At 37.4% G+C, this 14,365-nt stretch overlaps 1 protein-coding gene across 2 annotated transcripts in view; it reads left to right on the top strand.

Moving 5' to 3' along the window:
- Nucleotides 1-14,365, top strand: part of ZFAT (zinc finger and AT-hook domain containing) — a 125,066-nt gene that overhangs the window by 58,363 nt on the left and 52,338 nt on the right. For both annotated transcript variants that reach the window (XM_064706718.1, XM_064706717.1), the window contains one exon: nt 6,329-6,502. In XM_064706718.1, the coding sequence (XP_064562788.1) occupies nt 6,329-6,502 (174 nt within the window). The remainder of the gene's footprint in view (nt 1-6,328; nt 6,503-14,365) is intronic.

Here is a 14,365-nt window from a genome sequence, read left to right as displayed (position 1 = left end):
GATCTGGTTAATAGCCAGATGTTTTCACTTTGCACTGTGTCTGGCTGCAATGGAGTTAATTTCTCCATAGCAGCTCATATAATGCAGTGGTTTATATTTTTGACCAAAATAATGTTTTGGCTATTGCTAAAATATGCTAAGCATGAAAATATTGAAAATATATAGTTATTCTGTGTGATATTCTCTATTCAAAGAAATCTAATATATGTTTTGAGCTGGATCTCAAATATTCATAGAGGTCTCCAAGTAATAAAATGTTCTGCTGTCTTTTATAGGTCGACAAGAAAAGTGCTGAAATCCCTAACATGACCAGCATTTAAAAGAAATAAATCACTAGAAAATTCTAGTTGGAGCTAGGCTTGAAACTTCACTGAAAATGCACATGTATTGGTCAGAGGAATAGCTGGTAGATGCAGAGGGCCTCTGCTGTTCCTTGCTTCTGTAATGAGTGATCTGCACTGATCTCTGAGATCAGTGACTCAGTGATGGTTCTCCTGCTTTTTCCAGAGTCACCAGGCTCTGTTGGTTACTGACATTTTCTGTGGCTCTCATTTGATCCTTTAAAGCATAATGATTGCCTTCACCTTGTGTGCCAAGTCACCAAAACAAACAAAACAAACAAAAAAAGTGTCTTTTTTTTCAAATCTGGAGGGTTGACCCTGCCTGGACTCCAGGATGCCCAGGAAGCAGCTCCTCAGCTGGACTGGAAAGAGAAAATACAATAAAAAGCTTGTGGGGAGAAATCACTCACCAGTTACCATCACAGGAAAAACAGACACAGCCTGGCCAAATTAACTTATTACCAATCAAATCAGAGCAGGGTAATGAGGAATAAACCCAAATCTCCATCAGAGAAGCCAAACTGTATCCCCTCTGCTACCAAAACATGGCCACACAAAGCCAATACAGCACAGGATTAAAAATGTACACTGTATTTCCAATTTCTTCATGTACACGCTTAGTAAATATATTTTTTCATAGAGTGCTTATTTGCCTAAGCAGTTTGCTGATTTGCAAGCCAAACTGTGTGTACACTTATTTCTGTTTCCTTTTGGTTAAACAAAATTAGCAGTTCTGGCTAATGGTTTGGGTCTGGCTGCAAGATACAAGTGAGAACATTTAATGGCTGGGGAATGGCATTTGGGTGGACGACAGATTACAGTTCCTTCTCTGGAGTGAACCATTCAATCCTCCTGAAGTGGGAGCCTACATATATCTTACAGATGTCACTTTTGGCCTTAGTTTAAAATGGTTTTGCTATCAGCTGGATTCTAATTAAAATTAATTCTTCTTGCAAGTAGAATGTCATTGTCTGCAGGAGAAACAATTGCCTGTGTTAATTTCAAATGGTCAGTTCACTTTCTCTTTTTCCAAGCTGCTCTCCTGCTGCTATAAAATATCACTTCTTAGAGACTAAAAAACAGTAATTTGAATGAACAGTATTTTAAAAACATGCCAGTTAAGGCTGTGTATCTGTGCTTGTGAAATGTCCTACATCCAATTACAAATGCTTAGAGCAATGCCTTCAGTTAATGACTCCAGCAGAATCCTGGGACAGGTGAAGGATGCAGTTCAGTGGGACTCAGGAAGCCCTGATTAATTCAGAGCTGGCAGGAGCTCTGCTGATCACAGCTCTGACCATTCCTGGATTGTTTCAGGATTTGTTACCTTAACTTTATGTGAGTTTTGTTTTAATGGTAAAACTCAGGTTTTGTTTTTGTTACAGTTGCTCTGTATGATACTGTGGATTCTGCTTGTAGACAAAATTTGCCACTGATATTTTTTCCAGTTTTCTGTTACTCTTTCCAATCTGTTGTGATTATACTCAACTAGTATGACTATTTTACTTTCACGTATATTAGAGTTTAACTTCTGTGGCAAAGCTTTATTAAAACAAGCTCAAAATACATTGATAGAGCAGAGAAACTCTTGCTTTGATAAAGTACCTGGTTATATTTTAGTATGATCAGTGGTACAATTTTTCAACTACTCAAAGTGACAATTACTGCAACTGTCTCACCTCTGACATCCCAAGTGTCCAAGCCCTCTGCTTTTTGGGCTGCTCAGTTTTGTGTTCCTTGCACAAACATGAGCGGCATTGAAACGCCTGGCGCTGGGGAGGGCACTCTGTCCATCTGTCTGTCTGTTGGATCCAGGTGCCAGCTGACAAAGTGCTGAGCTGCTTTCTCAGCAAGGGAGGTGCAGAGTGAGACAGTTGGTCTAAACAAACCTGTTCAGGAGCAAGCAAAGGCTTTTAATGCCTGGAGAAACTCAGCGATTCAAGTGGCATAAACTCCATTTTCTCATAAATCATCTTCAGATCATCCTTTCTATATTCCTTTAAATGTTCCTTTATAATCCATGGTAGTTATTATACAGCAGAACTCTCCTAGTTGACATGGACAAAGCATTTATTTGACACTCTAATCCATGATCCTAATAGTGAAGGATTTTTTTCCAGGAAGGCAGCTAAATACTGATGAGATGGCCACATTCTGTAGTAAGGCTGTTTGAGCCCAGTGGTCAAAGTTGAAGCTCTTTTTCATTAAAACATACTTTTGTGTCCCTTTCAGTTCTTTCCTAAAACACACCTTCCACTTCAGGGTTTTGTTTTTGGTGTACAGAGTTCAGAAACAAAGGAGCTGTCATTGAGAGTTAAGGTGTTTGTTCATTTGGTGATTTGATAGGGAGTGTTGGTTTGAAGGATTTTTAAGTCTCAGGTTACACACAGACCACAAAATCATTCTGTTTGTAGCAAAATGTGTTGTAGATGTGTACACCCCAGCTCCTTATCAACAAATTGTTTCTGGAAGATGTTTCTGGAAGTCTGTTTCCCTCAGACAGGGTGGAATGAGGCTACTGCCATCAACAGACATCAAATTAGTGAATAAATTTTAATGTTTAGGTATCAGAATTAGATCACTGTAGAAAGAGGATTTTTTTTTTTTAATATCAGGTATCACATGAGGGTGAGAATGTTCTTACAGAACCTCAGCACTAGTAGCAGATGTATGATCAGGAAATCAGTGGAGTTTTCTCACTGCTGTTTCTCACCCATCTATGTGTGGACTTTTTTTGTGTTAACTGTGATTGCACAGCACTCAGTAGCTGCCTCACACCTTTGCTCATACTGAATGTAATCCTGTTAGGGGATGGGTGTTTTCAGCTGAGATTGAGAAAGTTGAAATATTTTTTGTCATATAGGCAGTTGAGATTCAGTTTTTTGTTTGAAGTGCTTACCAGCTTTGGGTCTTGTAGTAAAATTTTTTTGTATGGCCATAACTTTTAGTGCTTAGCCTACGTGCACAAATATTCTACATGTATGAAACAGTTTCATTTTAACAAAGAAGTATTTTTATATTGCAATGCTGTATGTTGTTTTTAAGTCTTCTAAAATAGTATTTGTGGTCTGTTTTGAAATCAGGGAGACAGTCAGCAATGTTTATTGCAATGCATGTCTTCACCTTGACCCTTGGTTGGACTGAAAGAACTGCCAAACTGATCTGCCTGACAGAGGCAAGTCAGGAAAGAGAAACAATGTGAAACATTTGTTGGCTACTGTGGTCTTAGTTGTTCACTAACATGGATAAAAAACAAGCTCAAATCTGTGGTTCTCCTCTTTTTAGCAGAATTCCAATACTCAAAAGTTAATAGAGTTTCATATTAAGATGAAAAGGTTTTGTTATTTGTCTTCAGCCACTTCATCATTAAACTGATTGATGGTTAGAATCCTTCTAATGGTTAAAAAGGAGAGTTTAGGAGTAAGATGCTTGGATTCCATTCATATATCTGCTAGGAACTACATGATCCTAGCAACGTGGACAAAATTCCATTCCCCTCATCAGAGCTTTTATTCCAATATATGGTTCTGGATTTCTTGTAGCTAAAGCATGTTTTGTCCATAGGTATATAAAATCTTTTGGGGCTTTTTTCTAATGCTTTTCAGTTTTGCTTACTGCCCACTGAACAAAAGCAGAGTAATTAGTTAATTAATTAAGCCAGTATGTGAAGTACCCTCAGGGAAACAATTCAATAAGCAGATTACATTCTCAGGCACATGGTGTGGCTCTTGGGGACAGTCCTGGGCAGGGCCAGGAGTTGGACTTCATGATCTTTTTGGGTCCCTTCCAACTCAGTTTATTCTGTGATTCTGTGTATTCAGATTGTTTATGAGAAGACTTTCTTGTGTTGGTAGCCTGGTCCTGCTGAGAAATTTGTGATAATTCATTTTATTCTTGCTAATAAACTAACAGAGGCTGTTTAATGGGCAAAATGTGAAAATATATATTTGTTTTATAGAATCACTAAGATTGGAAAAGAACTTTAAGATAGAGTCTGACTGTTTCCTTACACCCCTGCTCAGCACACCAAAAGAAACTACTGCATAAGCAGGTTCTGTTTGAAGGGGATTTTTCTTTATCTTCAATTATCCCTTTCAAGTATTGCAGAAAAATATCAGTGTTAGAACTGCTTTTAGTATAAATGAATAATTTACAACTATATTAAGGAGTTAAATGGGGACATTATGAAATTCTTTATACCTATAAAGCAGCAATATTTTTCAAAATCATAGAAGTCCACAGAGAAGAACCTAGTTGAGAAGAGGCGTAGATCAAGGAACTTTTGTAATGCAGTTGGAAAAATCATTAGTAGGTGTTGAAAAGCTGGGGGCTCTCTATGGAGAGGAGCTGGAAGCTGGGCAGAATCATGGCTGGCTCTGTTTGAATTCAGTTTACTTTTTCATTGTTCCTCATTCTGGAGACTCTAAATATGAATTCCAGGCTTACAGTTTACTGCCAGTTGTCAGCATACAGATTTCTGTCTCAGGATTGCCTGAGAAAGCTAAACTTTTTCCTGCACACCTTGTTTCCTTCTGGTTCTGTGTCTAGTAAAGAAATTTTGGTTTATGCAGGTTATGTGATCAGCCTTACCCATGCTGCTTTAGCTTCTGCTTGTGCCCTTCATTTTTGTAAGGACCACCCAGGACACTTCAAACCTTTGTTCCATTAGAGTCAGGCCACAGTCTTTGTTTCAGTCTCAGCTGAGTATTTACAAAATATTTCTGGAATTAGAACAGCTGCTTCCATGTTGTATATGTTTTCACTCCTGCTGTTTGCATGACAAGTCTGGACACACTGCAGCTTTGCTCTTACCGGTTTTTTATTTATATTTTGTTTTCCTATTTCATTATGGCAACTACAGCATATTTTATGTATACATGGAATTACTCACTCTGGAGATTGAATCAACTGATGTAGATTGAGAGAGGAAAAAAAGAAAAATTCACTGGGTTTATTTATAATTCTCTTCCATTAGTTTTTTCTTTCCTTGTTTATGGCCTCTGGAACATTTGCATAATGCCTGGTTTTGCTGACTGTTTTTTCTTGTTTGCATCTTCTACCACTTCATCTAAGAAATTTTATTTGCATAAACTTAAGAGTTCTCTGGTTCTTTATCTATACTACTAATTATTTATCTATAGAGACACTTGTTTTCTGTTTTTTTTTTTTTTTTTACTTTTATTATTTAGAATTTTAGTAAAGGAATTCCTCATTTGCTTTAAAAAAGAAATCAGCTGATTACTGGCTATTCATTGTTATCTCAGAAGAGTGTTTTGTATACAGCTGTTGTGTGGCTTTCTAGTTAACAGGTTGAAAACTTATCCTATTTAAGAGGTTGAAGACATTCTGAACAGCAGCAGGGAATGATTTGGAAGAGCAGGCCTTCAAAATGTGGAGTTACATGTCAGGGTTAGGTTGAACCAAAGAACTATTTTGAACTCTAATTATTTTTGAATCCACACTAAAAAAGAAAATTATGTTTCTGGCTGTTGACTTACAATACCAGAAGTGGAAGAAGGTCTAATCCAAAGAGATTGTCAAAAGACTTACCCTTAAATAAGATGGATAATGAAGCCTGTACTGGAAAAACTAATCCTAAAATTGTCAGAACAATTAAATATGGAAAAGGGAAAAATAAATTGTTCATTAATTGCAAAATCATGAGAACTTTGACAAAGTTTGTAGCATTTTCACAGAAATCCACAATAATGTGAATGAATTTAGACACACATGTTTCTGAGAGTTCATTTTTTAAATTTTGATTTTTTTCTCTTTTATTTTCTTTGTTTGTATAAGTCTCATACTAGTTTTATTAAATAGAGGGGAAAACGTTCCCCTTTAGAGATCGTGCAGCACATCTGGTTTTGATAACATCTTTCTTTCTACTGTCGCATGAATTTTCTCCCCATTTGTTCTTTCACTGTTAAGAACTGTTACCTGCATTGCTTTTGTACATAGTTACCTTCTTTTTGGTGTTTGCTCTTTAGGTAATGATTCTGACGTTGACCTTCACAGGAAGGAAGATGAGCGAGAAAAAACTCCCAAGAGGCCCAGAGCTCAGAAAACAGAGAAAACAGCTTCAACTAAGGAGACTGAGCAGGTTACAGGAGCTAAAAATCCTATTATAAGTGTGGTTTTGACAGCCCATGAAACTATTCCAGGTAATCAAAATCACCAATTATATAATTTTTTTTAAATTATGCTGACACTGTATAAAGCATTCACTGGTCTAAGACAAAATTGCTTAGAATATTTAGTGTATGAAAAATATTTTGCATTGTTTGATTATCTTGATAGAGTGTCCACATCTGGCAGCTACATAATTGGAGAACTTCAGTCACATTTCTACATAGGTACAAGAAATGCTGGACCTGGCTGTAGTTAACCTCAGTTACTGCATTAACATCAGTTATGTTTAGTCTGTGAATAGTTTTAAAGAAGAAAATGCTAAAACACTGACCAGAGAACAGAAAAGTGCATATATGTTTGAAAATCAAGTTCTGCATAATGATTAGAGGATTCAAACAATTTAGTTGAACCTAGATTTGCATTTGACTGTTTATATAAATTATTACCTGGTTATAAGCCATTAACCATTCTGACTGACTGTTAGAATCCCTTTTTTGTAGTTTTGTGCATTATTTTCAGCTTTGTAGTTTTATTTTCTCCTTTTCCTTGTTTCTAATATTTCTGAGCATTTGTTTTGCATATAATTATCAGAAGAACTTTAAGGTCTTCATTTTGTTGTTGTGGGTTGGAAGCTAGCAGGATTCTCTGTGTTTTTAATATCTTTTGATATTGAGATCTGTGATATGCTGATTCAGGGACTCATGGAGGTGTAAGTAAATTAACACCTTCAGGTGTTAATTTATGGATATAGACAAACCTCCCTTCCTCAGGGCTTTTGGAAAGAGCCATAATTGGAGATTCCCCTCTCCTGGTGCTAAATTTTATGCACTTTGTAAGAATTTTTATCTTAGACCTTTACATTTCTGGCAAGGACTACAAGAATTTCCAAGAGGGCAAGGAAAGACATGGTGGATAATGCAATCAAAGACCCATTTCCTCACAAAACTGCTCTAAAAAGGCAAATGAAATAATAGTAAATATAGATAATGAAACAAATGTATGAAGCATGTGATGCAGGAGAAGAATGTAAATCTAGTGGATGTTGTTGCCTTAATTACTACCTAGTAAAATTTTTCTTTGTAAAACCAAAATTTTGGGCTTTCTTGCACATATGCTTTTTGAGATACTCAAAATAGTAAAATAACTTAAACTTTGGAGGAACTTGGGCATAGTACATCAAACATTCAGAAGGCTTTAATGAACCAAAGGGATTTAGGGTCAAGTATGAAGCTGCAGCAGTTTTTTAAGATCCTCTCATCTCTTTGACTGACAATTAATAATCTTGTTACATTCAAGTTCCCAGCTAAATTATGTGTAGTAAAAAAGTCAGTACTCTTCAAAAAGTTATAAATTGCCACCCAACTTTTCAGAATCTGGAAATTCTAGAAGAAACTGTATAAATGATTAAAGATTCAATAGAAAAATATTTAATGCAATTATATTATAATTTATTTTTCATTGATTTTCCTTCTATTTTTTCCCCATAAATTTCCACAATCTAACTATATCTTAATGTCACCAGCAATTCTTAGATAGTTCCCCTTGCTCAGTAATACTTAAATGTCTGAAGATTTTAATAAAGGTCTTTCACATTCATTTTCATAGTAATTTTTCTGGAGATTTATCTTGTGCTGAAGAGATAAGTTACTGCTGTAGACTGCTGTTAAAGAATATAAATAGTTAAAACAGTTCTCCCATCTCTTCTGCTTTCTTTGTACTAGACCATCTGTAAAGTTAAGTTGAAAATAAAGTTTAAAGTTCCTTAAACACTATCTAAACTTAATCCTTTCTCTGCAAGTATTAACAGTCTGTACCCACCTGTTACCTAGTTTTGAGGGTGCATGGAAATATCCCTTTTTGTGTCCACTACAGTAAAATTCTGTTGGAAAATTTCAGATGACAATTAGAAAAATAGAGAAGGCCTTAAGAATTAGCTGTATTTTATTCCCAGTACTAAGGAACTGCTTAGACTGTATTATTTTCCTCTTAAATAAATGATGCTTTTAGAACTATTACATTGACACTTTGCTGTAACTTTGCTAAGCACTAAAGAGATTTGGGACAATGCTTTGTATCATTTAGATTATGACTAAATGGATGTTTTCAAAATCCCTTTGAACAAAGAGGATCAGTCAGTTTTTAACTTCCCAGAGAGGACATTTGGGCAACTTTGATTTTCCCTGGTGCTCCTCTTCTGCAATGTTTTCTTGGGAGGCATATGAAAGGTAATAGATTTAGAGCTGTAGAAATCTGAGAGCTGGCATTAACTCACAGAGTAAATACAATTTGAATAAAAGTTGTAGTTTCTTTTTTTAGTGTAGGCCTTGAAGTTCCTTGATAGGCTGGAAAGCTGAGCATGGGCAAAGCTCCTGCAGGGCAAGGCCAAGCACAGGGTCCTGCCCCTGGATGTGGAGGGATAGGATAAGGGGAAACAGCTTCAAACTGAAAAAGGGCAGTTTTAGATTAGGTTGTAGGAAGAATTTCTTCACTGTGAGGGTGATGAGGCCTGGAAAAGTTTGCTCAGAGAATTTGTGCCCCATCCCTGGAAGTGTTCAAGGCCAGCTTGGATGGGGCTGTGAGCAGTCTGGTGTAGTGGAAGGTGGCTCCACTCACAGCAGGCAGGTTGGAATTTGGTGACCTTTGAGGTCCCTTCCTACCCAAACCTCTCCATGGTTTTATAACTGGAGGGATGTGGAGACCTTCAAGAGAAGGAGTGCTGAGTTCCTGAGCACACCAAGGCATCAGATCAAACACAGGACAATTTTTTGTAAGCATCACAACTAAGAGAGGGAATAAGTACAATTATATACACTTCTGAAAATTGTTTTGAATGACAGACACTTTTTTTGAAGTGGGTTTTTAAGAACAAGTGAATAAATTTGTCCAAATATTCCATCTTCTTGGTTTTTAATGTCTTTTGTTTCCCATGTTTAAATTCCGTAAATTACCAAGGTGTCAAAAACCAATTTATCATTCATGCTCAGTTAGTTTGATTCAGGAGAGATGTGAACATTTAAATTACTGTTTTATGTAAATTCTGTAATATTTTAAAGACTCAGCTTGTTACTTGGAGATTAGTTTTAAGTTCCTTTGAAAATGGTAAATGGTAGATTATTGTTTTGTTTATTGCTTTTCAAGAAATACAAAAACAGCATGAAGTATTCAGTTTCTTGAGAATAATTATTTTTTGTTTTCTAAAGGAGTTGGATTTTTTTTCAACTACAAATTCTTAATACAACACTGAGAAGGCTTTTCTCTCCCTGATTTCCACTGTCCACAAAAGTTCATCTGAGTTCTCATGCCACTGTGTGAAAGGATTCTATCTGTAATCTATGAACACTTAATTCCTTCTTCCATTGAAATTTTTGGGCAGTGGGGAAGAAGTGGAAGAATATAATTTTGCTTACTATTTTGGGACTGATTTAGTTTAACTGATGGAAGTCTTTTTAACTGATAGCAGTGTTTTTTGTTTAAGATAATTTCTGTTCTATAGCTCATGGAATGATGGTTGTGGGTTTATGACACATCTGAATGGATTTAACTTCAGAAAATATGATCCTCCTGGGGAAAGAAGGAGGACTGGGACTGGCCCTTTTCAAAGTATTTTGGTCAGTAAATGCAGACTGCTGTCACAAGCAAGTGCTGTTCTCCAGCTCCAGCTTTTTGTCCTTTGAATCATTGTGCCTGTTGATGCACTTCTGTAGTGAATCACACTAGAAAATTAATAATGTATTTGCAGAAGGAGAGATTTTAGGCAGATCCCCTCTCTAACCCTATTCATGAACTCCTGTGCTGGTACTTTTCAGGCATCACCAACATGTAGTTGAATGGAGGGCCAGAGTGTTATGGATATGAACGAGGCCAAACTTTCTCCAGAGAAAGAGGTTCTCGTTTATTAAAATAGCTGCAAGGAACGGAGTGCCCAGGATAAGCCCAGGCACCCACACAGCGAGCCAAAAACGAAAACAGTGTGCTCACTCCAAGTGCACTGGGTTCTCCCAAACAACAAATATCCCAAAAGAAGAACCCTGACCCAAACAAATTCCCCACATGTATAGTCCCCCTCGAGTCCAGGATTGGTGCATTTTGGATCCTCATGATGATTGGTTCATTTCCAGGCTTCTCATTGGTCTTTACCGCCGTTCATTCTGGACCAATCGTTTCTGCAGGGCTTTGAATGATTGGTCAGATGTTTCATCCAATCTCTCTTCGACCTTGCCTTGCCCCATCAGACCCCTGCTTCACCAAACCCTGGGCCCTTCTAGCACATTCTAATAAGCCCTCCCTCCTTTAACATAATACAAATAATATAACATATTGAATACAATATAATTGAACTATATCCTATTTTAACTTAATTTTTACCTATAACAACTCCCCCCTCTAAAACTTTGATTGGGCTTTAGCCCGCATCAACCTCTTGACAGTTATTCAATTACTCTCTTGACCAGTCTTAATCAGTTTGTTAACATGTTTCCTCTTCAGTCATGTATAGTTGTCTCAATGTCTGGTAAATCTGTTTCATAAGCCGCATGACTTACTTCTCCTTTAATTGATTTCCTTTCTGATCCATTTTTCTTTCATAGGGCATTCCCCCAACAATTTCTGTTTAAAAATTCCCTATGTTTTCGAATTGCCAATACACTCTGCCGTCCTCTATACAGGTGGTTAACGATAAAAGTTGATACAATTGGGGCTCGGATTCGAGTGTGTTCTGAGGACGGCTGTCCGAGACTCTCCTGCATACAGAGGATGATAGCACTTTTCACACGGTTGCATCTCCCCTTATTCATGCTGATAAGTAGGAGGATCAATAGAACTGGGGGTCCAGTACAGGCTACTCTCCCATTCATGCCTCCTCTCCGCAGAGGATCAGCGACTCTTGTTGGTAAGAGTATATCCTGATCCGGTCTTGCCCCCCCTTCTCTTCTCTTTCCTTACTAGTGCTGTTCTTACCAGTTACTGTTGCAGGAGTCTACTTCCCCTTTTGTATCAACCTGGTCTTTCTTTTAGAGCCAGATTACTAGGTGCGTGGGAGAATGCTCTATTGCTTCTCAGATCACAGGATCAGTAATAGGGATCTCCTCCTTTTCTTGATCTTTTTCATTCCCATCTCTTCATTTAACCTGAAGATCTTTTCAGAATCTTCTAGAGCTGCCCTTTTTGCAGTTACGTCTGCCAAGTTGTTCCCTTTTATTTCTCTAGTATCGCTTTTTTGATGTCCCTTTATATGTACCACTGCAATTTCTTTTGGTCTTTTCAAGGCTTCTTACACTGCCTTTATGAGGCCTTCATGAATTAGGGTTTTTCCCTTTGAGTTGACAAATCCTCTCTCTGCCCAGATCTTCCCAAAAGTATGTACTACCCCATAGGCATATTTAGAGTCAGTGAATATGGTACCACTCCTTTGATCAAGCCATTTTAGCCCTTTTAATAATGCATATAGTTCACAGCATTGTGCAGACCAACTATTGGGAAGCTTTCCTTTTTCTGTGACTGTAGATGCCATTTACAATAGCATACCCTGATACTCGCTTACCATCTACTACCCGGGATGAACCATCTATAAACAGTATATCTCCTTCAGGCAAAGGTAGTTCTAATAAATCTTCTCTAACTTTTAGCTGCAAATCTATGGTTTCAAGGCAGTGATGTTCCAATTCTTCTTTTGGTTCTCCATATAAAAATTGTGCAGGATTTTGGATCCTTGTTGTTGTCAATTCTATATTTTCACTTTTGTTTAATATCTTCATATTTTAGAAGTCTGCTATCTGAAACCCATTGGCAGGCTTTCTTACTTAGTATACTATTTATATCATGGGGAGTATACACCTTGATCTTGTTTCCTAGTGTTAACTTGTAACCTTCCTCCACAAGAGTTACAGTTCCAGCCACCGCCTGGAGACAAGTGGGCCAGCCTCTAACTACGGGATCCAGCAACTTGGAGAGATAAGCAATGAGAGATTTTCGCACCCCACACCATTCTTGTACAATAACTCCATAAGCTATTCCTTCTTCTACATTGACAAATAGTTCAAACAGTCTATTTAAATCTGACAAACTTAGTACTGGAGCATTTGCCAACTTTTATTTAAGTCTTCTAACTTTTTCTCATCATTTTCATCCTAACTTATGGGCTCATTTTCAACTAATTTATCATATAGAAACTTAACTAATTTTGTGTGTCCATCTATCCATAATTTACAATACCCAATTAATCCTAGTAATTTTCTCACATCTGTTTTTGTTTCTGGTGCTGGCAATGATAGTATTCCCTGAATTCGGTCAGCATCTAATCTCTTATATCCTTTCCCAGTTATATGGCCTAGATACTTCTGGTTCCACAAATTGTAACTTTCTCTTAGATACTTTTAACCCCTTTTCCCCTAGGAAGTTCAGTAAATTAGCAGTTGTTGTTTGTACCTCTTCTTTCTGTTCCCCAGAAATTAATAGATCATCTTCATACTGTAGGATTTGAGATCCTTCTTCAGGTATAAACTGTTTCATTAGTTCTTCTAGAGTTTGGCCGAATAGGTTTGGTGACTCCGTGAATCCCTGAGGCAACCGTGTCCATTGTAATTGTTGTTTTCTCCCGGTTTCCTCATCTTCCCATTCAAACGCAAACCATTTTCTACTTTCTTTCTCAAGCGGACAGGACCAAAAAGCATCTTTTAAATCTATAACACTAAACCATGCATGTCTCGATGGTACTTTGCTCGATAAATTATAGGGGTTGGCTACTACTGGATATCGAGTAACAGTTTGCTTATTTACTTCTCGTAAATATTGGACTAATCGGTATGTGCCATCGCATTTCTTTATGGGTAATACTGGGGTGTTATGTGGAGACATGCATGGTTCTAAAATTCCTTCTTTAATTAAGTCTTTAATTACAGGTGTTAATCCCTGTTTCCCTTCTACGGAAATTGGATATTGTTTAACTCTTATTGGGGGAATGTCAGGTTTCATTTTGATTTCTATGGGTGGAATTTCCAACAGTCCATGACCCCCTCCTTCTGCCCACACTCTCAAATCTATCTCTCTCTCATCTTCTTCTTTTAAAACCATCATTTTCACTACCGTACGTTTTCCTTCAGGGACTACCCCTATTCTTAACTGCACTTGTAAATCCCGGCCTAAGAGGTTAGAGTCTAATTCAGGCATATACAGCAGGTCAGCACAGCCTTCTCTGAAACTTCCTTTTATAGGTACTTCTTCAATAATAGGTACTTCAAAAGGGTTATTCTCAGCACCTTTAATTTTACAGGTTTGGTTACTTAATTTGCATCCCTTGGGAATTTTTGAAATACTTGAATGATCAGCTCCAGTATCCACTAAAAATTCCATTTCCTCGCTCTGAGGGCCAATTTCTAGGTTTACCAGGGGCTCCTTTTGATGTCCAATATCATCCCTCAGAGCATAGAGCCCCTGACACCCCTAGTCCTCTCCTTCCAGCCTGCTCCCTAAGGTGTCTTGTTCCTGAGCAATAGCCTCATCCATCTTTCTTTTTCTACAGAAATTTCTGGTATGTCCTTTCTTACCACAATAAAAGCACATGACTTCTGCCCAAGGTGGTCTTCTTTCGGGCCAAGGGGACTTATTATCTCTGTCTGGCTCATGCCATCTACTTGGCTAATCTTTAAATCCACTTATTCTTGGACCTGTGTACTTGCTTTTTCCATCATCTGGTGACTCACTATTCCCAAATCTAGCACTCTCTCTAGCCACTGCTACCATAATTTTTGCTTTTGTCTTGTTCTTCTCATCCCTCCTTACATACACTTTTTGCACCTCTTGTAATAACTCGTTCATTCCTCTTTCATGCCAGTCATCTAACTTGTCCAATTTCCTTCGTATATCCACCCACGCCTTAGTTACAAATTGAATTTTAACTA

The sequence above is a fragment of the Zonotrichia leucophrys genome, chromosome 2 (assembly GCF_028769735.1).
Source record: "Zonotrichia leucophrys gambelii isolate GWCS_2022_RI chromosome 2, RI_Zleu_2.0, whole genome shotgun sequence".
In the NCBI taxonomy this organism is placed as follows: Eukaryota; Metazoa; Chordata; class Aves; order Passeriformes; family Passerellidae; genus Zonotrichia; species Zonotrichia leucophrys.
The sequence above is the reverse complement of the archived record's forward strand: the minus strand, read 5'-3'. Positions and strand labels throughout refer to the sequence as shown.